The sequence below is a fragment of the Eublepharis macularius genome, chromosome 12, assembly GCF_028583425.1.
Source record: "Eublepharis macularius isolate TG4126 chromosome 12, MPM_Emac_v1.0, whole genome shotgun sequence".
Lineage (NCBI taxonomy): Eukaryota > Metazoa > Chordata > Lepidosauria > Squamata > Eublepharidae > Eublepharis > Eublepharis macularius.
In genome coordinates, this window is record NC_072801.1 from 80,388,929 (window position 1) to 80,412,872 (window position 23,944).

Consider the following 23,944-nt stretch of genomic DNA (forward strand, 5'->3'; position numbering starts at 1 on the left):
CTCTTGCATGTCCATGAGAGGGGGAGGCACCCCCCCCCTTGCTGGCTGCACAGAATCCCTCTCCCTCCACGGAAGGGGCCGAGACTGGTCTGAGAGACAGTTTCGTGGTTAAGAGCGCAGGACTCTAATCTGGAGGTTTGATTCGCATCTCCTCTGCTTGAAGCCAGTTGGGTGACCTTGGATCAGTCACAGCTCTCTCAGAGCTCTCTCGGCCCCACCCACCTCACAGGGTGATTGTCATGGGGATAATAATGACATACTTTGTAAACCGTTCTGAGTTGTCCTGAAGGGCGGGATATAAACCGAATGTTGTTGTTGCTGTTATGACCATTATCCCACCTCCTCTGGACCCCTTGAAAGAGTGCCCTTGCTGCTCCAGGCCCACCCCCGCAGCCAGGGTCGCCACCCTCACCCTGCTGCCAGTCCACTCTCAGCCCAGAGCAGTCCCAAGGGCCCAGGTGCCTGGACGCACACGCTTACCTTGTAGACCTGCCCGTACGTCCCATTGCCAACCACCTCTACCAGTTCAAATATGCCGGCAGGATCCTGCAGAGGAGAGAAAAGCAAGGGGGATATAAGTCTCCTCAGGCAGAAGTGGGCCCTGCCTCTCACTGAGATGAGTTACTACAAGACCGGGCATGGGGGGGGGGGGGGTGCAGCACTTGCCCTCTCAGCCATTGCCAAAACCCCTCTGATCTCCTGGCTGTGGCCCAGAGGAAGAATCCCCTTTGCGCTGGGGTTGGTGGGCCGTGAGCAGGCCAGACTGCAGGGAGGAGAGGCAGGGATTCTGCTTGCACTCAGCCAACAGGGATGGGACTAGCCGGAAGTCCTGCTGCCCGACTGAGCCTGTGCCCAAGAGCACTTCCCCCATGCCGGGCACCAGGGCGGGGTGCTCCTGGGCCAGCCTACTGGGAAGTGTAGCAAGGATGGGCCCGGCACCCACAATCTCAACCCCTGCTGGTGGGGGCAGGTTCTGAGCAGGGTGACACCAGCACTAGGAAAAAGGAGGGGACCGAGACCCCTCAGCTTCAGCAGCCTGCAGCAAAAAATACCCTTTCCCAAGACAGGGGCTGATTTATGAAAACCAACAGAAGGTGCAGGCTGCATCTTGGCCGTGCCACCTGCAGCGTTTGTTTCCTTCCCGTGTGGAGTTGTGGTACTCAGCTCTGGGGAAGGGAGGAGGGCCTCTTCAGGAGACACGACCGCTGGCCCCAAGACTCCCAAGCTCCCCTTCTCCAGCCCCAAAGGCCTGTCCGTGTACGTGCTTTGGGGGGTTATAGAATCACCCCCTGCACATGCTCAGAGGCTGAATCCCCGAAGCCTCGAGGCAAGTGGAGGGACTGGAAGGTGTGCAGCAGGGCGGGACACAGCCATCCTCGCCCACACCGACGTTTCTGGCACAAGCTACCCAGCTGTGTTCAAGGTTTTCTACGCCATTCAGTGAGTTCGAAACCCGTTAAAAAACCCTGCCGCAAAGGTTCTCAGTATTTCACAGGTACATTTTGCCCCGAAATCCCTTTTGGTCACCTGGGGATTCCCAATGCCCTCCCCTGCCCCAGCCATCTCCCTCAGGATGCAAGGGGTCACTGAATACCCCACAAGCCACGGCTTCGGGCCAAAAGGCACCCGTTTCCTTCTCCTGGAGGGAAGCCCGCCCTGCCCTGCCCTGCAGGGGGAATGGCGGCTGTCAAGCCCCTTGGAAACTACAGCCAGCACCAACCACACGTGGGCCGACAGCGATCCCTGGCCCAGCACCAAGCAGCCCCTGAGCAGGGAGACGGTCTGCTTGGCGATGGTGCCCAGCGGCTGCCACCGCCCACGGATCCAACTCCTGGAGGGAGGCTGCCGCGGGACCAACCTTCGGCTCACAGCCGACTGTGGCCCACTGCCAACAGGGCAGACCCGGAGCCTGGGAGACCCTGTGCGGCTGATGGGGGAATGCCACCTCCCATCTAGGCCACAAAGTGGCACCTGTCTGCAGCCACGCTCCAGCAGCAGGCCACGTCCCGGAAGACAGGTATTAATAGCTTCTCATTACAGCAAGAGGAGAGAACGCTGCAGAGGACATCAGCAAAGAAAAGCTCCTCTGGCCTCCTCAGGCCAAATCCAGCCTGGCGCTTGGCTTCAGAGGCCGTGGCACAGATGCTGCTGCCTCAGACTGACTCAGACCCTTGGCCCATCAAGCCCATTCCTCTCTACCCAGGCTGGCGAGGGCTCTCCAGGGACCCAGGCAGAGGTTTTCCACACACCCTGTGACCTGACTGTTTGACCTGGACGTGCTGCTGGGGACTGAGCCCGGGATCTGCCCCCTACAAAGCAGGCGCTCTGCCACTGAGCCGCGGCCCCTCCCATCACATCGCGGAGCTTTCCACCTTTCGCTGAAGCACCACCAGCCCACTGCCTGCAGTGTTTTGTACCCTTCTTTCTCCTCACACCGTCAACAACAGTCAAACAGGACACCTGAGGGCCGTCGCTCTACCCTCTCCGCTTGCTGGAGCAATGCTTTCTGCTGCTTCTCTCCATCTCAGGTAGCACAAAGCATTGCAGAGCAGCACCCTCCTGTCAGATCTGTAAGTCGTGCAAGTTCTTGTTTGGCAGTGGAACGTTTCCCATTTAAAATCTAAGAGTTCCCAGCCTGCTACGACGAGCCACCTGCTCCAATGCATGAAGCCTGTCCTCAAGCCCCTTCACGGTTTTCAGGTTCTTATTCTCTCATTTGGCAGGAGTTCTTGACCCTCTGCCCAAAAGAGCTGAAGCATTCTCGGGTCCACAGAACCAAAACGCTTCCAGCACCGCCAGGTCTATCTTGAACATTTGCCCAGTCTCACAGGGAGACAGGGAAAGAAGGGCGAGCGCTCGTCCATCCAGCCCTGCTGCCCTCCCACCGTCCTGGACTCAGGGATCCGGGCTGGCTCCTCTGGTTTCCTTCCCTTTCTTCAGAGGCTGCGCCGTCCAGGGTCGAGCCCTCTGCTGACTTGCAGCAGAAGGCCAGCAGGGATTCTTCGCTTGCTTTAGACGTGTCAGGAGAAAGCACCGCGCCAGCCGACTCCTCACTCCCGGGGCCTTTGCTTTCTGTCCCTCCATGTTCTAAACGTTCCCCATAAATACGTCTGGTTGGGCACTCTAGCAGCAGAATGGTGGCCATGATGGAAACAGCCGCTCCGAAACGTGCCAGTTTCAGCTTAATCTCTCTGGGCTGCAGGTAACCTGAACAGGCATTCTCAAACCTGAGAGGCAGCTTTGGGCCTCCTCAGTGCTGGCTCCCACAGGCTGGCGCCCTCTCCCCAGGGAGATCTGCCTGGCCCCTTCTGTTGCCATCTTCCAAGAGCGGGTGAAGGCAGTTTTTTCCTATATATTTAAAGCTCTAGTTTGAAATTGTTTTAATGATTTATGTGATGGGTTTAATGGCTTATAAGATGAGATTTTAATGTTTATGTTTTAATCTGCCTTGGCTAACAAAAGCGAGCGAGAGAGCAGAGAGTGGGAAAGCGGAAGCAGCTGCCTGGGCCACCTGTGGCGCTTCAGGGATGTGCAAGGATCTCTTTACTGCACAATGGCCTGGCAAGGTGGTACAGCAGTGTGGGTGCATGTGTGTGCAAGGGGACACCTGAGTGTTCCTTCAGGAAGCCTGCTGGAGAAAGTATGCTGCGCAAAGCCATTCTGGAGAGAGGCCAGCCATGGGATGCCAGCCAAGGCCGGCAGCTGCTGCCCCTTGCAATGGAATAGCCCAGCTGCCTCCTCCAGTTTCAGGTAAGCCCTGCAGACTCCATGGCTGCCTTCCAGAGTCAACTAGGGAAGTGGGTAAAGGGGAGGGGCTTGCCTCTGAGTTAGGGAGTGTGTGGAGCACCGCGGGGGAGGGCCTCAAGGACACTGGCCCTGAGAGCCTGCGCTTGCCACCCTTCCCCACAGATCAGAAACCGCCATCTTCCAGCCCAGCACAAGATTCACAGGGTTTAGCTGAAAAGGGTTCTGTAGGTGCTTAAAGCTTTCCTTACATCTGGAATATAGGAAGGCACTTGAGACAAAGCCACAGCCGAGGATCCTCTAACAGCCACTACCAAACTACGCAGGCAGATTGCATGGCCACTTCCCTGTTTTCAGTGCTGTATTTTGCATGTGCGTGCATGCACTCACAGAGGGAAGGGATTAACACTACCGATGACACACCTGGTTTCGGAATCATAGGGTTGGAAGGGTCCTCTAGTTCAACCCCCTGCACAATGCAGGAAATTCACAACTACCCCCCCCCCCCGACTGCCCCAGTGACCCCTGCTCCATGCCCAGAAGATGGTGAAACACCTCCAGGATCCCTAGCCAAACTGGCCTGTGGAAAATTCCTAGTTTGGTGTAGTGGTTAAGAGCGACAGGACTCTCATCTGGAGAGCCAGGTTTGATTTCCTGCTCCTCCGCTTGAAGCCAGCTGGGTGACCTTGGGTCAGTCACAGCTTCTTGGTGCTCTCTCAGCCCCCCACCCACCCACCCCCACACCTCACAGGGTGATTATTGTTGTGGGGATAATAATGACATACTTTGTAAACCACTCTGAGTGGGCGTTAAGTTGTCCTGAAGGGCAGTATATAAATTGAATGTTATATTTATATTTTTTATTATTATTATTTTAGTAGCAGTAGTATTACAGACCCCCCACCCCCCCGCAAGGAGGCAATCAGCATTACCCTGGGCATGCAAGAAGGCCATGAGAACGAAGCACTGATGTAACCCTTCCTGCCGCCCCCCCTCCCACGATCTGCCCGGGTTCACAGAATCAGCATTGCTGTCAGGTGGCCATCTAGCCTCTGCTTACAAACCTCCAAGGAAGGAGAGCCCACCACCTCCCAAGGAAGCCTGTTCCACTGAGGGAACTGCTCTCACTGTCAGGAAGTTCTTCCTAATGTTTAGCCAAAAGTGCTTTTGACTTAATTTCAAGCTGTTGGCTCTGGACCGAGCTTCTGGGGCAGTGGAAAACAACTCCGTGCCACCCTCCAGACGACAGCCCTTCGAGTACGATGGTCATCATATCCCCTCTCCAGGCTAAACATTCCAAGCTCCTTCAGCCTTTCCTCCTAGGACTGGGTCTCCAGACCCCTCACCCTCTTCACTGCCTTCCTCCGGCCACGCTCCAGCTTGTTTGTATCTTTCCATGTATGGGCATCCCCATATGCTGGACCATGAGTTGCCAAAGCAAGGGAGTATCTCTGCCGCTGGGTCTCCCAGTTTCTTCAGTCAGAAAAACAGCACAAAACTACAAACCAGTATAGTTTTGGGTGGGGAGCTGTGTTGGTCTACAGTAGAAAAACAAGATTCGAGTCCAGTAGCCCCTAAGGGCACGAACTTTCGAAAGCAAGGCTCCCTTCATCGGATACAAGTAGGAATGGAGATCCCTGTGTCCTTATATCTCAGTCAGAAGGTGGGAAGGATGTTGCAGAGAGTCAGGATGCAAAGGTACAATGCAAAATATAACCAGCTTGATTAGAGGAGGGAAGGAAAAGCAGAAAATTAGCATCTGGAGTGAGATAAGAATCCTCTCTAGCTATTCAGCGTGGGGGATCCATTGTCCTGAAATTGTGAATGAACTCTTATTTCAGCAGTCTTGCAATCTCCCCTTGAAGCTTCTCTGTTTGAGGACTGCCACTCTCAGGCTAGCAATGGAATATCCTGGAAGATTAAAACGTTCTCCCACCGGTCTTTGAGGGTTGTGATTTTTAATGCCCCTTGCAAGCCCTCCCCAAGTAGGACCCACAAATATCCCCACCTCTTAATGGCAAACAGGGGCCCCCGGGAAGGGGTTTTGTTCCCACGCTGAAACGGCCCGCAGCAGGGTCAGGCCTGCTCTCAGAAAGGCAGGGCCCCTCCCCTTCAGCAAGGCCGAGAAGCAGAGGAGCCTCCGGTGATACCAAAAGCTGGCTCAAGGGGTCCAGCACCAGGGTCTGGAGGGAGGAGCTCCCCACGGGCGCTGGCCTCTGCCACACTGAGAGACTCCTTGGCTCTCAGAGCGGGCACCACTGGCATCTCAGCACGGCTTCCTGCCAGAGCCATCCTGGCCAGGAGAGGAGTCAGTGGCCACCTCCACCTTCCAACGGGAGGCACGGGCCATCTGCGGACGCCGCGTCTCAGCATCTGCCCGCCTGGTGCTTGCGCCATCTGCACATGGGAGCGCTGGGCACATCAAGACGCATCTCGGGTGTTTTCAATACACATTTTAAAATCTCTTCTTAAATCATACTAAATACATGTTTTTATTCACAGCTGATCTAAAGGCGCTGCTTCCTCCAGAGCCTTCTGTGAGCTGAGCCCGGGGGGGGGGGGGCAGCAGCCAATGGCCAGGTCAAAGCCATGGGAGGGGGGCCCTGCTGCACTGTGCTCTGCCTCCCTCCTGTCCTCCGAGGGGAAACCCACTCAGCCAGGCGGGCACGTGAAGCCAGAGCAGCAGCCCGGGCAGAGAGCGAGAGAGGCAGCCCAGGTGCAGAGCCTGTCCTATGTCCCTGCACAGCCCTGCAGCTCACCAGCGACGTTTGCTGTTGCAGGTCCCTACCCTACACCCATCTGCAAGGGCTGGAGGCCCATGACTCCCCCCAGGCCGGGCACGGAGCGCTTGGCAGGAGCGGGACCCCCAGGTCTGCTCGGGCCCACGACAGGTTTTCTGCTCCATTTCGGGGAGCCTCCACCTCTGTGCCCACCAGCCTCAGCAGCACCGCCCCAGCTGGCAACAACCACAGGATTTCTCCGGTAGCCCCCCCGCCCCTCGCTGCCTTATTTCTAAGGGGGTCTCCATGTGTTTGGTGTCTGCCCAAGTAACGGGCAGGTCCCCCTCGCACAGAGCCTACGATCTGCAAAGTGAGGCGGGGAGGCGGGGAACCTGCGCCCGTTCCAGTGCCACGTGCGTGGCTTAGCATCCAAAGAGAGGCACATCATGTGGAGAAGAGCCAGGGAGACGAGGGGGGGTCGCTAGAGGAGCAAAGGGCCCACACGGCAGGGCTGTCTTGCGAGGGAAAGGACTGGCCGAGGCAGTCTGGGGGGGCTGAATCTGAAAGGGGAGTCGGGTGGCCAGGACAACAAGAGAGGTGACTGTGCAGAGGGCTGGAGCCAGAGGAGCCCGGCCACGAAAGAGCGGAGGGGAGAAGGTCGCACTGGGCAAGGGGAGAGGCGGCCGGGGGAGAGGGGAGGTGCTTCTGCTAGCACGCACAGCACCATGTCCTGGCGACAGACTGACTCCGAGGGGTCAGCGAGGGAGCAGTGTGTGCTGGGGCAGCATGCTGCTGGGCAAGGAGAGGAAGGCTGCGGGGCTCAGGAGGGGGAGCAGACGGTTCGGCCTTGCACAACCTGACCTGGACGTGGCCCACCATTTCCCAGCTATTTCTGCAGCTGGCTATCATAACAGCCCAAGGGATGGGGTCCCACTGGTTAATGATGTCCCCCAGAGGCCCTGTGCACCCCCCCTCATAGCCCACCCACTCAGCAGCCCTTGCTGCGAAGTAACACAAAACCCAGGAGTCCTAGTCCCTCCCTGCCCGGGCAGAGCAGGCAAGGGAGCACCAGCCTGCTCTCTGCTTTTCCGCTCATCTTGCTGCAGGTGCGGATCAGCTGCAGCACAGCCAAGGGCAGCCATGCACCCAACCCCTGCCCTCTGCCAAGTGACCCGTCGGGGGGGGGGAAGCCATTTACAAGCTCTCTGCCCTGCCCTGCCCTGCCCTGCCCGCCCTCCTGGGACTGCAGATTTCGGGCACAGCTGGCCACATACATTCAGGAAAGAAATCAAAGGCAGGCACTTCTAGAGGAGTGTGATCCAGGTCTGGGCACCAGGTAAAAAAGCCAGATTTTTGACGATCCGGCTTTCCCGGATCAAATTAGATTATCCCAGATCTGATCTGGATCAAGCCCCCTGGACAAATCTAGGAGATGCAGTTTCAGCCTCTTGGTTGGCTGTTTCCCTGTCTTCTTCCACTTTTTTCCCAAGAGGGGGGGGGGGGCGTGGAGTGAGGGGGAGTGAAGCAGGGAGTGGGGAGCGAGTGGCCAATTGGTGCAGGCGCTCTCGGTTGCCTGGCGTCTGTAAGCGACACTGGTTTAGTTGAGCTAAGTTGCATCAGTGTCCCTGGCTTCAGCTTGGTTTGGGAGGGATTCTCTGTTTTGACACGATTCTCAGGTTTGACGTTGGTCCCTTGCTTCAGTTTGGTTCTGCCGAGCTTTCTCAGGGCTAAGCTTGTGCTTGGGAGCGTGCCTCCAGACAGCGGCGACCTTGCCCCTGCGTGGTTCTCCCTGAGAGCCCCCTCGAAAACATTTCTCCAACAGGTAACAATAGAGAGTGGCTGGGGGGGGGGGGGCGCCTTCTTCAGGGGGTCATAAAACTGGACCCCGGGGCCCAATCCTCCTGAAACGGGGGAGGGGGGGGCTGGTGTCTTTAATGGACAGTCAGGTCCCTGAAAATCTGGTGAAGTTTCCTTGAAAACTACCCCCCCCCAAAAGCACACAGTCTCCCCCACAGGATAAATCTGACATTCTCTTGCCCACCCACGTCAGACACTCTTTCCTGGATTTTTTGGAGGTCCTGAAACCCAGATCTGGATCTCCCCGATTCTTGACGGTTCATTCCCCTAGGTGCCCCCCCCCATCAGAGTCCAGGAAGACCCATGCCACGCCCTTCCACGAAACCCAGGAGCCTGGGCTCCAAGCCAAAACAGTCAGGGGAGAGTTGTCTCCCTCTAGAAAAGGGGGATCTCACAGACATTTGTGCTGGCAGGAGGCAGCTTCTGCCCCCCAGGCCAAAAGGTAAGAGCAGGGGCTAAGCCCAAGCCCGAGGCTCCTTTTACAAGGTGTGTGTGTGTGGGGGGGGGTCAGCAGGCACCTAGAGGGATGGGGTGGTGGTAGCCTTGAGTCAGCCTGCAGAGGTGGGCGGAAGGAAAGACGTCTGGGCAGCAACAGCCACCCACTGGATCTGCTCACTCTGCAGGCCCTGCCTGCACCAGAGGCAAGGCATACGGGGCTTGAAGGAGTCTTCTCACCTGGGAACAGGAGCCAGGCCAGCTGGCAAAACCCTGTGAGTCACTGGCGATCAAAGGCTCTGGGCTACCAATTTTGCCCTGATCTCACTGAACTGGGAGAAACCGGGGTGACGAACCTAAGAGTGGCGCTAGCCCTGCGGTGCCAGTGCCTCAGAAACTGGACCTGCTCTCTAGCAAACTTGATGACCAGCCTCTTGGCCAAGGAGACAAATAGGCCAGCATAGGTATGATGGGTAAACCGTACCAGGCTTACTGGCTCAACAGCACCTCAACACATGACCCCCAGGTCTCCGACAGGCTTGCTTTGCACTGCCATCTTCCTGCCCTGGCCACTCTCCCCTCTCCACCGGGCAGGCGTGGGGGAGGAGGCAGATCCCAGTCCCCTTGCCATGGCCCAGCGTGGCACTGGCAGGCTTCCTTGCCTACCTTCTGAGATGGCCTGCCACTTGCCAGTGGCACAAAACCCCTTGGCAGATCTGGGGTGCAGCAGGGGGGGGGCATCTCTGCCTCCCCTAGAGCCTCAAACTTCCAAGCAGTGCCTGGGGCCAGCTTGCCCTGAGGCTGCAACAGAGAAAGGGCTGCCTGTTGCGAGAGAAGCATTCTCCGGGAGGGGAGGGGAGGTGGCTTGCTGCCCATCTCCCTGCTCTGCTGGACTCCTGTTCAGCCTGATGGAGCAGGACCTGGCCATGCCCCCCCCCAAGAAGGCTTCCCTTTACTCACCCCCACCCAGTGAGCCTCCTCCATCAACCTGTTTCTGCCAAAATATGGTAAGGCGAGGGGGGAGGGGGCAGTGGGAGACAAGTGAAGCACACACAGGCCTTGAACTGCCAAGAATGACAGCTGCCACTCAACCCTCAGCCGCAGGGCACCTGGGAATCATCTGGGGGAGGGGGTTGCCTCCGGAAACTCTGGGGCTAAAACACACACGCCTTCTTCAGCAGTTTCTTCCTCCTGGATTGCTCTATTTTCCCAAAGGGTAAGAAAAGCAGAGGCAAGGAACTTGTGGAGCCGAGTACCAGAACTCGAGAACTCCCGCAGGCAAAGGGCCACAGCCAGAGGGTCCCCAGCGCCTAGGACCACTGGCACAAGAAAACCTTGTGACACCAGCACCTAAGAATCTGGACACGGCTTCCATCCCCATATTTTAGGCAACTAAAATCTGATGCTGCACCTGGCAAAGTGAAATCCTTCGTTAACTCCAGGTGGGCCATCCTGGCTCTGGGTGTCATGGCCCCTGCACCCTCTGACCACCTGGCTCTGGGTGTCACGGCCCCTGCACCCTCTGACCACCTGGCTCTGGGTGTCACGGCCCCTGCACCCTCTGACCACCTGGCTCTGGGTGTCATGGCCCCTGCACCCTCTGACCACCTGGCTCTGGGTGTCATAGCCCCTGCACCCTCTGACCACCTGGCTCTGGGTGTCACGGCCCCTGCACCCTCTGACCACCTGGCTCTGGGTGTCATGGCCCCTGCACCCTCTGACCACCTGGCTCTGGGTGTCATGGCCCCTGCACCCTCTGACCACCTGGCTCTGGGTGTCATGGCCCCTGCACCCTCTGACCACCTGGCTCTGGGTGTCATGGCCCCTGCACCCTCTGACCACCTGGCTCTGGGTGTCACGGCCCCTGCACCCTCTGACCACCTGGCTCTGGGTGTCACGGCCCCTGCACCCTCTGACCACCACCAAGGCATGCAGCCTGCCCACCCACAACCCTGCCACTCTCCACTCCATGCCCATCTCTACGGCCTGTCCCCTTCTCATGGAGGCCCTAACAGCTGCCTCCCACTCCCCCAGCAGGGGCTTTCCTTGGGCTTGCTGCGGGTGGGTGGCAGGCTGGTAGCAAGCAAGGAGCTTTGGATCCCCCTATCCCCATCCATTCTGCAAGGCTAGTTCCCACTTTGATCTTGGCCACGCTGCACCCCAGCCCTTTGGCCTCAATTTTGCAGCTCCTCTGCAAAGAAGGCCCTGTGGGTAAACGTGGAAGGAGCTCCACTGCCACGCCACCTCCTGTCGGGGTATAACATCTGCAGGGGGCAGCCGGGCACCAGATCCCTCTCCAGACAGGCACTCGGATGCCATTTTAATTCACCACACAGACGTGCCCCGGGAATGCCTCAAGGCAGACGCCACCTGCAGAGGCACTCGCTGCCTCTGACCGTGGAGAGAGGGGGGCTTAGCCTCCCCCTCCCCTTGGGAGCCAACTGCAGCGCCCACGGCCTGCTTGGGCTGCTGTGTGGCAAGAGCCAGTTGCCAAGCTGCTTAGCAGGCTACCCACAGGCACAAGTCCCTGCCCCTCCCCCCAAGCCAGGACTCATTCAGAAATCCAGGGACTAAGGGGGACACACCAGGAATGGGGAGTTCCTTGCAGGGGCTGGGGGACCAGCTGCTCCTCATTTTTCCGGCCCTTCAGAGTTTGCGGGCTGAGGCCCATTCCCCGGTCTGCACAGACTCTGCACCAGGGTATGCTGGGGTGTGGGGACGCATACACTGCCCCAAGTGAGGCAGGGAGCGGTTATCCGAACTATGCACATTTGTGAAATCTGGTCCCCTTCTGCTAGCCTGGGGTAAGGGCCATGAGCAGCACCCCCCTCCCCTGCCCCTGGGGAATGGAAGTCCTACTCAGGTGCTCCTGACAGCCTCTTCCAAAAGAGGAGAAGCCCCGGCAGTCGACTCCTGCTCCCAACCCAAACTCTGACCTGTGTGACAGAAATGCAGAGGAGATACCAAGCCCTCCGGTGGCCGGGAAAACGCTCTTCTGCTGTGCATAGGGGAAAGCCTCTACATCCCAATGTCTGGCAGCAACACCCAGGCGGGAGAGACCACACATTGCTGGGACCCTCCTGTGGCTTTGGGGGCTTCGAAGCCATGCCCCACACAGCTCTTCTTTTCTGCCCGGGAAGCTTCACAAGCAGGGCAACAAGCCCAGAGAGGCAACGAGCAGAATTGTTCCAATGATCTGGGGGTGGGGGTGGGGGGGCGACATGTAAAGTTCTGCAGGATCCTGTTGAGCTGCCAAGCTCGGTTACAGGCAGTGCACGGAGAGGCCAAAGGGCTTGCGCAGATGGTCTCGGGTACGCAGCAGAGCCCTGAGTCTACTTCGGCCTGGAGACTTCGGAGCACAGGGGGCACGTGAATCTCTGGTGGGAAGTTCTCCCCAAATCTCTCCCACCATGTTCGTCAAAGCGCCGGGGAGGGGGGAATCACGCTGCCCCTCCCTTCTGTCTGGACCCGGCAGCTGCGGGAGGGCCCCTCCCCCTTCAGAGGTGGCAGAGGGAGGCTGGCCCCGTGGGCATCTTCTCTTGCCAGCCCGCCCCAGCCAGCTTGCAAAATGCTTGTTCGCCCACAGCCCTTGGATGGAAGAGCAGGCTGGGACAGGCCCGCCCTGAGCAAAGAGAGCAGCCCCACCCCAGGCAGCTCCAGGAGCAGCAGCTGGCCAAGTTCCACCCTAGGGAGGGAGCCCAGCAAACTTCTCAACCCTCCCTTCTAGCCTGACATCCAGCCCCACAGCATCTAGGGGAGGGGGAAGCCATCTGGCCCCTGACCCCATTGCCAACCCCAACCTCAGAGCAGCCTACAGGATCCACAGTGTAATGCCAAACAGCCACCCGTGGGAGAAAGTCAGCAAAAAGACCAGGGCTCCTCGCTGGTCTAAGGGAGAGCAGCACTGCAGCCTGCCTCTCAATATGGTGACCAGTGACTGCACAGACGGACGGCAGCACTCTCCGCACCTCCCTCGTCACTGTGGAAAAAGTTGGGCAAACAACTCCCACTGAAGTGGTTGGCTTGGGGGACGGGTGTTGAAGAACTCACCTCAGACTGAGAGGAAGTTACAAGACTACGGGGCAAAACTAGTAAGTTTCCACAGTTATACGGCATACACTTGCGGGTCTGTAGGGAACTGCAATGTTAGATCTTCTGGGCATGGAGCAGGGGGGTCACTGGGGGTGTGGAGGGGGGAGGCAGTTGTGAATTTCCTGCATTGTGCAGGGGGTTGGACTAGATGACCCTGGAGGTCCCTTCCAACCCTGGGATTCTATGAAATGGTTACATGTACTGGTGAGTAGGTCAACCTGTCATTAAAACCAGCCTCCATAGAGAACTGGAAAATAGCATTATGTTACATCGAGTTTTTGAAAAAAGCAGTACAGAGGGGATCTGGGAGGGAAGTCAGCATGGTACAGCCCGATCTCATCAGATCTCGGAAACTCAGCAGAGTCAGTACCGGGATGGGAGACCACCAGGGAAGGCTCTGCAGAGGGAGGCCCTGGCAAACCCCCTCTGCTTCTCACTTGCCTCGAAAGCTCCTTGCTGGGTCATCGCAAGTCAGTCGTGACTTAGCAGCACATCACACACACACACACAAACACACAGAGGGGATCCAGAGAATTACAGGCCAGTTAGCCTAACATCTGTTCCAAATAAATTAGTAGAAACTGTTATTAGAGAGAATTATTAAGCACATCGAGGAACAAAGTCAGCTGAGGGAAAATCAGCCTGGCTTCTGCCAAGGGGGGTCTTGCCTCACTAACCTCTTGGAATTCTTTCAGCACGTTAATGAGCAGGTGGGCAAAGGTGATCCAGTGTATAATACTTGGACTTACAAAAGGCTTCTGACAAGGAACTTCACCAAAGACTTGAGATAAGAGGATGGGGCCTCTTAAAGATTAAAAAGTGGTTACATAACACGAAGCAGAGAGCAGGAGCAAGTGGACTGTTCTCACAATGGACGGGCCCTGTGAGCGGGGGGTGAGTAGGGGTCTGCTGAGGCTCTATATGGGGAACAGCGCTATTCAGCATATTCATAATGGAACTGGTGGTCAGTAGCCCGTTGGCCAACCTTGCAAATGCCAACAAATCATTAAGAATAGCAAAGACCAAGGTGAACTGTGAAGATTTCTAAGAGGATCACTCTAAATTGGGTAAGAGGGTGACAATGAAGCAAATGAAGTTCAATCTGGGTGAGTGTAAGGAGATCCATATTGGAACCTCACACCCCCAACTCAAAATATATGTTGTAGAGTGGAAAAGACCTTGGGGTTAGAGTGGTCGGCTCAATGAAAATGTCACCCGAGTGTGTAGCAGTGGTGAAAAAGGGAAACTCTAGGCTGGATTATTAGGAAAAAGGGTTGAAAATAAAATGGCCAATATCAAAACGCCCCTGTATATATCTGTGGTGAAGCCTCATTAAGAAGGCTGTGTGCAGTTCTCGGCACTGTATCTCAAAATGGATACTGCAGAGCCAGAGAAAGTGTTTGAAGAGGGCTACCCAGACGATTAAGGGTTGGAGCACCCTTCCTGTGAGAAATGGTTGAAGAGTCTGGTACTTCTCAGTTTAGAAAAAAGATATCTAAAGGGGACAGGAGAGATGTTTATAAAATTACGTATGAGATGGAGAATATGCATAGAACTTTTTCTCTCTTCCAAAATATGAGAACTTTGGGTCATCCTCTTAAATTGATGCGCAATAGCTTCAGGACAGACAAGTTATCAAATGGTGGAAGTCACTGCAGGTCAATATAGCGATGGCCAGAAGCCCAGAGATCTTTAAAAGGGGATTAGAGAGATTCATGAAGGATAGGTCCATGGCAACTAAAGGGAGCCTCTATGGTCAGAGATCCAGAGGAGTTAGCCATGTTAGTCTGCAGAAGCAAAACAGAAAAGAGTCCAGTAGTACCTTTAAGACTAACCAACTTTACTGTAGCACACACTTTCGAGAACCACAGCTCTCTTCGTCAGATGCATGGAGGGTATGAAGAAACTGGTCAGATATATATAGGTGGTGAGGGGAGGAGAGAGTAGATACAATCAGTAGGGATTTTAGGAGCCTCTATGGTCAGAGGCAGCCAACCTCTGACTACCAGGGCTAGGCTCCAGTGGGGAAGGCCCTGGCCTCTCAGCCCTGTTTGCAGGGCAACTGGCCGGCTGCTACGTGCAGCAGTTTGCTGGACTAGACACACCCCTGGTGTCATCCCGCAAGGCACTACTTCTTAATAAATCCCTGCCTTCATCTCTGCCATCTCGCTGGCGGAGGACAGGAGGAACCCACCCTTCAAAAGGGCTCCCTTCTGTTACGTGGTCAGGGCGCGTGCACGTGGGAGTTACTGCCAGGAGTCCTGGGGTGCCTCACTCTTGCCAGCCTCAAAGAAGCACCACAACGTTGCGCATGTTCTCTTGCGCCAGGCTGATTGCGAAACGCGAGGGAGAGCCACACCTTCAGAAGACGTATTTGCGTTCAGCCTGACAACCCAAAGCTCTCTTCCCCACCAGATTCTGTATCTGGGACACCAGAGCAGAAAGGGCTGGAGACAGATTGGGGGAGGGGACATCTGCTCCCGCCCCCCGCCCCCCCCCTGGGCTGGGTTAGCAAGACCTGCCCAGGGCGGAAAACCCTCTCGAACTGCCCACCTGCCACCTCTGCCTGCTTTGACCGACTCGAGCAGACTCTATACCAGAATGGTTGGCACAAAAAATAAACCAGGGCGGGACAAATGGGAAACCGAGGCCAGGGTAGTGGATTTCCTTTCTGTTTGCTGAGGGGGGGGAGGTGGTTTCAGAACATCAACCTCCACCCCCAGCTCAGGACAGACCAGCATAATATCCCCCACAAGAGTGGCTGCACCAGCTGTGCTCTGCACACTGCGCTAGCTCAAGGGGGGTGGCGTTAGCAGGCGCAAGCACAGAAGGGGGAGAAACAATTCAGTGAAGGCCAACATGCTGCAGTCAACAAGTACTCCATAGCAACGAGGGAGAAGAGCGAGAACGCCGCCCAGCACAGCCCTGGCGTTTGCTTCTGTGGCCCAGATAATAGCAAGGAGACACCTGGGGAGAGGGGACAGGAAGAGATGCCACACTCACCCTGCCACCCCCCGGATGATTTCCAGCCACGGGACAGGAAGCAGAGGCCGGCCAGCCCCTCCTACTCCTGCCAGAGCACAGAGACCAATCTGCTCCACAAGCGAGAGACCATGCCGAAGAACTAACTCCAGCCAGTGAGCCAAACCGTAAAGCTTCTGGGGAGACCACCTCCCCTCAGCCTCTAGCCATCACGACTGGGGGCAGGCTTCTTTCAAAATCCCAACGATGGACTTTGATCAGCCAGAAGAGCGTGCAAAGCAAAGCGGCTGAGCTCTGCAAGAGGGCAAGAGCCTGCGAGGAGGCGGCTGGGGCTGGGGTGGGGTGAGGGCTGCAGAGGCCGGCGTGCGCAAAGCTTCCTTCTCCCGACTCTGCTGGGCTTCCGGCAGAGCAAGACTTTCCCGCCACCTTTCATGGGGGAGGCTGCCAAGGAGCCCACAGCAGGGCCACAGCCCAGAGGAAGCGATTCGACACAAGCGCGCACCGAAAGGAAGCCAAAGGGCCTGAGACTTCATGGGTGCCTAACAGGAGGGCTTCCGAAGGGTCCCTCAGCCCTGGCAACGCTGCCTGCGAGGAGCCGCGGAGGCTGCTGCTGCTGCTGCTGCCCCACACCCACTGGCTGCTGTCACAACTCCTCTCGTTGGGCTTGCTCTGTGGGGACCCTTCACTGTCGTTCGCTGGCCTGGCTGCCACAGCAGCGGACTCCCCCCGATACCCCCACCTTAGGGGAGAGGGGCAGCCTTTGGGAAGCCACTGGGACTGCCCTTGTCCCTGCAGAAGAGACGACTGAGCCTTCGCCAGCCATTTTACTGCAAGTGCCAGCAGACTGGCAAAATCCCGGCATAAACCCAGGGACGTTGTTTGCTGCCCAGCACAGCAGGCTCTCCCGTGAAACTGACTGCCACAGGATGAGGGTGATGCCAGAAAGGAGGCTGGGCGCTGGTGAAGTCCAGCTGGAACTGAGCCCCCAAATGGGCCTTAAGGGCCAGCGCATGGGCAGAGAGCCTCTCCCAAGGCTAAGGAAGGCTCAGGCAGCCCTGGAGCACCCGGGCTTTGGAAAACGCAGTTCCGCTGGGGGGAACACGTCTCACCAGGCAGGCTTCTGGGGAACTCATCTTCCGTGCATGGTCTTAGGTCAGACGGAACACATATGGAAGAGATGGACTGGCTTTTGCCACAGAGGAAGATTTTCTGCTGACAAGCTGATGTTACGTAGCTGGTACTCACCCCGAGTTTCATTCTCACACGTCACCTGTTTCAAACGTGCTCCCCTCACCCCCGCCCCTCTGCCATTCTTGTTCAGGCAAGGGCACCCTGGCTGCTTGAGCTGAGTCACTGTACCAGGTCCACTACCCACACACGTCTGCCTCCAAGGACCCCATGTGGGAACCCCCAGATGTTTCACAGGAAGTGTAAACTCGTGCCCCCTCCCAATACGAGGCAAGCTGGTCAGGGCCAGGACTGGTTCCCCACCCCAATTCCTGACTGCTTTTGGCCGCCCAACTGGAGAGCTTTCCCTTCCTCATGGAAAGTACTCCTCCCAATTCTCACCGCTCAGGGAGCTGGAAGGACCTGCCCTCTGGCTCCCAGCCACATCCCAGGGCAGCAGGTTCCATGACCCAGTTGCCGTGCACTGAATGGCATGCTAGCCAGCATGGTGCCGTGGTCAGAGGGAACCAGGAGGCCCAAGCTCAAACCCCTGCTCTGCCACGGATGTGCACTGGGTGACTTTAGGCCAGTCACACACTCTCAGCCTAGCGTACCTCACAAGATTGTTTTGAGGATAAAACAGACAGGGAAAATGTCCTAGGAAATTTTGGGTTCCCACTGGGGAAGAAAGGGGGATATAAATTAAGTAAATAAATAAAACTTCCTAGGACAAATATTAGGCCCTATGAACACTATACCACAGTCTACAATGGCCACAGAATCTAACTACCTATTAACCAGGAGAACGTAACTTGGAAGTAGCATAACAAGGGTCTGGTCCTCAAGGAGGTGGAGAAAAGCCCGTACGCAGCCTTGGGCAAGGTCCTGAGAAAGCAAAATCCCAGGTCATGAGGCCCAACCAATTACGCCACTGGCGACTGTCATCCGACTTTGTGGTCTGCTGTGGGAGGGCTTGTGGCTTCGTGGCGGAACATGAGCTGTGGACGCAGACGGTGCAGGTTCTGAGGAAGAACCTTCTCTGCCTAAGGCCCCGAAGATCCACTGCCAAGCAGAGGAGAAAACACTGACCAGGGGGGACCAGTAGCTTGATCCTGCGTAAGGCAGTTCCATGCTTAACTTTAAGATGAGAAACTGGAATGCTCCTGTCCCCAGAAGGCAGCCTAGATCAGCTCTCCCCATAACAAACTTTGCCTTGGGGTAACCGCCAAGTGCTCTCAGGGGCTTGGGGAGACCCCTAGCTAGCTGCAAGTCCTACACAAAGCTTCCCTGCAGACTCTTCCCAGCGCGTTCGTCCATGAGAGGCAAGAACTCCTCCGTTCAGATGGTCACTGGGTGGGACTGTTTTCACACAGCCCTTCACAGTCCACCGAATTTTAGACTTTCCGCTAACAGCTGTCTAACCCTAAGCCTTCCCAATCACATTTATTCTTCTAAGCAAGAGTCACCTAATTGGTCAACAAAAGAACCCCTGTGTTCGGTAGCCAGAGCAAACGACAGAATGATCTATTTAAAAAGTTGTCCACTTTGCACATTTTAAAAGCTCTGGGCAGGACTGAAATTTTAAAGACTAAAGATAAATAAATGTGCCATTTGAAAAAACGGAATTCTTTAGTTACAATTTCCTGCACATTTCTGATTCTCCATTAAATAGTCCTAGTGGCTGAGAGTTCCACATGCTGACAGCACAAGAGGTCAAATAACAAAACTTACCATTCAACAGTTCAACAAATGCTACTGAATGTTAGCCCCAAAAGGAAAGAGATAAAAAGTACATCTAACACTGTTATTGTACCAGCTTAACTTGGGAAGCAAACGTTTCAGTTTTCTGAACCTGCTCGTCAGGCGGATACCTTTTTTTCTTTTATCCTGCACACAGAACTTAAAAAGCTTACACATCCTAGCACTGTTGGCACAGTAAATGATTTCTGTATCATAGATTCAACAAACAAGAGTATTCTCTTTCCCTCTGCACTCAGACACCCAGAAAACCACATTTCCACTGTGGAATAACAGAGGACAACTGAGCGGAGGGAGGGAAGCATTTCCACTCTGGGCATGGGATTGTGCAAGCCCCCCAAGGGGACCGGGGAACCAGAGAAGCCCCCACTTCCTCCTCAAGTGAAAGTCAAGCGCCGCAGCCTTCCAAACGTCTTCCTTGACTCCTGGTTCTGCTGAAAGCCAACCTGCAACTGGCCTCCTGCAACTATGGGCACCAGACGGAAAACAACCCCAACGTGAGAAAAGCAGCATCTGTGGGGTAGCTGCTCTTCTGCCCGAACACACGATGGCAAAAACCTGTGGGCATCAGGGGGTCTCGTGGCAATCCCTCCCTGGCACACTTTTGCTTTGATTCAACGGCCCTCCCCAGCACACCCAAGGGGTCCAGGGCACCTCCAGCTATTGAGTGGCTCAGCTGTCTTGGGAGAAGCGGTCCTGGGTGAGGCCAGGCAGGGAGACTACAGGAGAGGCGGCAGCAGCAGCATAATGCAAAGACATCCCTGACCCCACCAGCCCCCCAAGCCTTCTTGTCAGCTGCAGAGAGAAAATCTGCATGTTCTTCTTAAAAGCATCGCTTCGGGTGCCGCCTCAACAGACACCGCCTTCTCCTCACTCTTGCGCCAACCCTGCAATACAGGCACGATCGGCACGGCCAACTCGAAAAGCCAACAGGTTCCTCTGGGCACTTATATAATCCAGGGACGCGCCGTCCAACGTTCGTACTGGCAGAGAGGGCCGATCCTTGCCGCAAGGAGCTGCAACCCAAGGGACGTCTCCCGGGGAGTAAGCGCGCCGAGGCCAGCCATACAGAAGGCCGAGAGAGAAACCCCGCAATCCCACGCCACCGGGGGCAGGGTGGGCGGGGGGGGGGCACCGGAGCGAAGGGGGCCTGCCCGGGACCGGCCCCCGAGAGCCTCAGCGGGGAGGATTCCGGCCTCCCGAGAGCCCCCCCGCACCCGCCCACCCCGGGCTTGCGCGAGGACGAGCCGCACTCCCGCGCCCGCGCCTCTCTGGCTGCCGCCGCCCCCGCCCCCGGGGAGACGGGGGGGGCTCGCGGGGGCGTGCAAAGCGCCGCCGCGGCCGGGAGGCACCCAGGAGGGCGGCGGGAGGGAGGGAGGCGGAGGCGGCGGGGACGAGGGCGCGCACCGGGGAGGAACCGCGGGCCAGGCCGGGCCGGGCGGAGGGGCGGAAGGTCGGCTCGGCTCAGCCCCCGCCCCCCCCCAGCGAGCGAGGGAGGGCGGCGCGCCCGGTGACCTCTGACCCGAGGCCCGCCCGGCCCCACCCCGCGCCCTCCGCCCGCGCCGCTCACCCTGAGGGCGGAGAGGTCGATGTCGTCGAGGCTGCGGGCGGGGGCCGGGTCGGCCATGGCGGGGCCGGTGCTTCGCGGCTCTTCAGCGCCCCGCGGCCATCGAGGCGGCGGCGGCGGCGGCAGCGGTTCCTCTCCGCTCCTCTCCGCGGCCGGCGGCGCTCGCCTGCTCGCTCGCGGGGACGGACGGACGGACTGACAGGCGCCCGGGAGCGAAGCGCCGCCTCGCTACCACGCATGCGCCCAGCCCGGGTGGGCCGGGCACGAGCGCGCAGGATTACGCTCGGCATCAGCCGCGGGCAACGACGCGCATGCGTCGCGGCGAAAGCCGACGAGGGGCCTCGGCTAGGCGCATGCGCCCGAGAGAGACGCCGGTGGAAGAGCCGAACGAACAAGCACAGGCTGGATTGGCCTCGCCGGGACGAAAGGCGGGGAAAGAGCATGCGTAGAAGGGGAAGCGGCTTTGGGGAGGGGAAAGAAGCGCCTTGTTACTGAGCATGCGCAGAAGCCACAGACAGGCGGAAGCGACGGCCAGATAAAGTGGGTGGGGGCGCAGGAAGATGTCGTCACGCCGACGGAAGAAGGCGAAGACGAGGAGGCGGGGCGCCCCGCGGCAGGCGGTTTGGCTCGGCCGGTCTGTGCCTGTCCGGCGCCCGCCGCTTCCTCGGGGCCGGGCCGGGCCGGGCCGGGCCGGCGCTTCTCTCTCCGGGGCTCCCCGGCCCTCGTGCGCTCAGTCAGGCAGGCCGGAGCCCCTCCGAGCGCCCTTCTGGCCCCGCTGAGAGCAGGGCCGGGGCAGGAGCCGAGCCGAGCCCGCCTGCGTGTTAGGACGGGGCGGAGGACGCAGCCGACGGGCGGGCGGCTCTCTTGGTTGAGAGGTTCTGCTGGATACTGCTAGGTAGCTAAATTCATACGAATGTCAATTCGTATTGACACCATGACAGACTTTGAAGGCGGCTGTTAATGCCGACCGATCAAGAGAGGGAGCCCCGTTGGTCGGTCTGCGGCAGTAGAAAAGAGCACGAGGCCGGCGGCGTTTGTGGGAGGGCAGGCGCTTCCGTGAGTCGCACAAAGCACTTACAGGTGCTACCGGACCCTTGCTTATTAATGCTAACAGTTTATTAGCATTCATAACATTTACTAGCATTATTGATAGTCGGCCTTTCTCACGGAGACTCGGGAGTGGATCGCACAGTGCAAACCAGTATGAACAACAGCTGGGACATTTCAGCAAACAATGTAGTAGTATATGGGTTGCAGAAATTTAAAAACAAACAGAAATCCAATATAGTGCTGGAACAGTACCAAAATAAAACAATTTCAAACGACACATTAAACGATGTAGAAACTACCCAGTAGGAACAAACAGCAAGAGACTGTACCCAGTAGTGTAGTCTGCTGCCCTATCCCTTTAGCCAAAGCCTCTCTCCCAACCATTCCCTTACAGCACAGCCCTAGCACCTGTGTAGGAAAGCCCTCTTGAATAATTCAGCTTTGCACAATTTGCAGAAAGCCAGGAGAGTGGGAGCTCCCCTGACATCCTCAGGCAGGCCATTCCATAAAGTGGGAGCCATCACAGAGTGCACATCACAGAGCAGCTGCTGATTTCGCCCACTTGGAGGGTGGCACCTACAGAAGGCCCTGCACAGATGAGCAAAGCTACCATAGTGGAGCATGGGAAGAGAGAGAGGTCTTGTAGATAAGAGGGACCAAGTCTGTGAAGGGTTTTGTATGTGATAGGCAAAGCTTTGAATTTAGTCCGGTCATTGATGGCCTTGTTTGAAATGTGCTGGAGGAGACTTTTGCGGATCCCGTGGATGGCCAGAAAGACAAGGGGGTACTAGATCGAATCAAGCCTGAATTGTCCCTAGAAGCTAAAATGACAAAGCTGATGCTAGCGTACTTTGGTCACATCATGAGAAGACTGGAAAAGACAATAATGCTGGGAAAAGAGGAAGATCTAAAATGAGATAGCTCGACTCAATCAAAGAAGCCACATCCTCCAGTTTGCAAGATCTGAGCAAGTCTGTTAATGATTGGACGTTTTGGAGCTCTTTCATAGGGTTGCCATAGGTTGGAAGCAGTTTGATAGCAGGTAACACACATACACAATTGATGGCCGTCAGTGGACCAACTGCAGAATAGGAGTAATAGGCATACCCCATCTAGCTCCAAACAACCAAGCTGTGGTATTCTACACCAGCCGGAGTCTCCAAGCTGACTTCAAGGGGGGCCTATGTAGAGTGCATGATGATAGTCTAAATATGGTATGTATCCAGCTGACCACGTCAGTTAGGTCAAGGTAGGGGCCCATCTTCCAGGCCAGACAATAGGAAGAGCAGTTGTTGCAACTGCATAATTTTTTTTTCTCTGGCAGCAATTCTCAATCTAGTCCAACCCCATGGCTCTTAACTGAGTCTGCAGAAGTCAACTGAACCCCTAATAAAAGTTCTTTTGTCACACATAGCCTTGGCTCCTCGTATTTGCAGGGCCCTTTCCCGATTCCCTGCCACGACAGCTTTGCTCATATGAGCAGTGCCTTCTGCAGGCACCACCCAGCAAATGGGTGAAAGCAGCAACTGTCTCTGCATTCTCTGTTGGGGCCCCCGCCTCCTAGAATGGCCTGCCTGAGAAGTCAGGAAGGCCCCACACCTGGAGCAGTCTTCCAATGATGTAAAACAGAATTATTCAGAAGGGCGTTTTTAAGGTACTAAGGCTACGTCATGAGGGAATGGCTCAAGTAGGTGATTTAATAAGGGGAACAAGACTGTGGGCTACACTATTGTGTACAGTACATATTTGGGGGGGGGGGAGGTCCTTTATGGACTCGTGGTTAAGGGTGTAACTGTTTACGTTGTAGTTTATAGTATTTTATTGTTTTATGTATTTTCATTTTTCTCTGTAACCTGCCCTGAGCCTGCTTGTGGGGAGGGCAGAAGTCCAATCAATGTTTGGTCTCACTGCGTGGTTTTATTCATATGTAATTCCACTGTTTGGCATTGTGTGATGTGTCATGGGTAATTGTTTTCTGATTTATGCAATCCTAGTCTTGTTACTTTGATTTTTTTTTTTTGGATGAATATGGTGGGATCCGCCTTTAGCCTCCATGAGGAAGGACAGCTATAAATAAGGAAAATAAAACTAAATTTAATAATAAAAAAATCTGAGTAGGGTGTGAGGTGGCAAATCATTGACGTACTTCAGCCAGAGTTACCAGCATATCTAAGCACTCAAGTTTCCTGTGCTTGGGGCGGAGCAGGGCGCCCTCCTGCTAGCTATGAGGTTGCAGTTGCAGTCAAGAGTGGAATCACAGTGGATTTGGGGTGGGGGCAGGATATTCCACCACAATTTGTAGCCCACTCCTCCAGAGGGACCCAGAATCACAGAGTTGGAAGGGGCCATACAGACCTTCAACCCCCTGCCCAATACAGGATGAGTCTAAAACATCTCTAATAAATATTCGTCCAGTCTCCCTAGGCAGCTGATTCCACCTTTGTACTACTCTGACGGTGAAGAAGTTCTTCCTAATATCCAGCCTGTACCTTTGTGCATGTAATTTAAGCCCGCTGCTTCGAGTCCTATGGTCTTCTGCCAACTGGAACAGCTCCTTGCCCTCCTCCAAATG

General features: G+C 56.3%; 1 protein-coding gene across 11 annotated transcripts in view; it reads right to left on the minus strand.

Annotated features, from left to right (window-relative positions):
- MINK1 (misshapen like kinase 1) overlaps positions 1–20,556 on the minus strand; it is a 44,357-nt gene extending 23,801 nt beyond the window's left edge. For 6 of the 11 annotated variants that reach the window (XM_054995089.1, XM_054995082.1, XM_054995081.1 and 3 more), the window contains exons 1-2: positions 20,326–20,556; positions 481–546 (exon numbers count right to left, since the gene is read on the minus strand). In XM_054995089.1, coding sequence (XP_054851064.1) covers positions 481–546; positions 20,326–20,382 — 123 coding nt within the window. In that variant the 5' untranslated portion in view covers positions 20,383–20,556. The remainder of the gene's footprint in view (positions 1–480; positions 547–20,325) is intronic. The other 5 variants (XM_054995088.1, XM_054995087.1, XM_054995086.1 and 2 more) reach the window with 1 other exon arrangement.
- Positions 20,557–23,944: the final 3,388 nt, after the last annotated feature.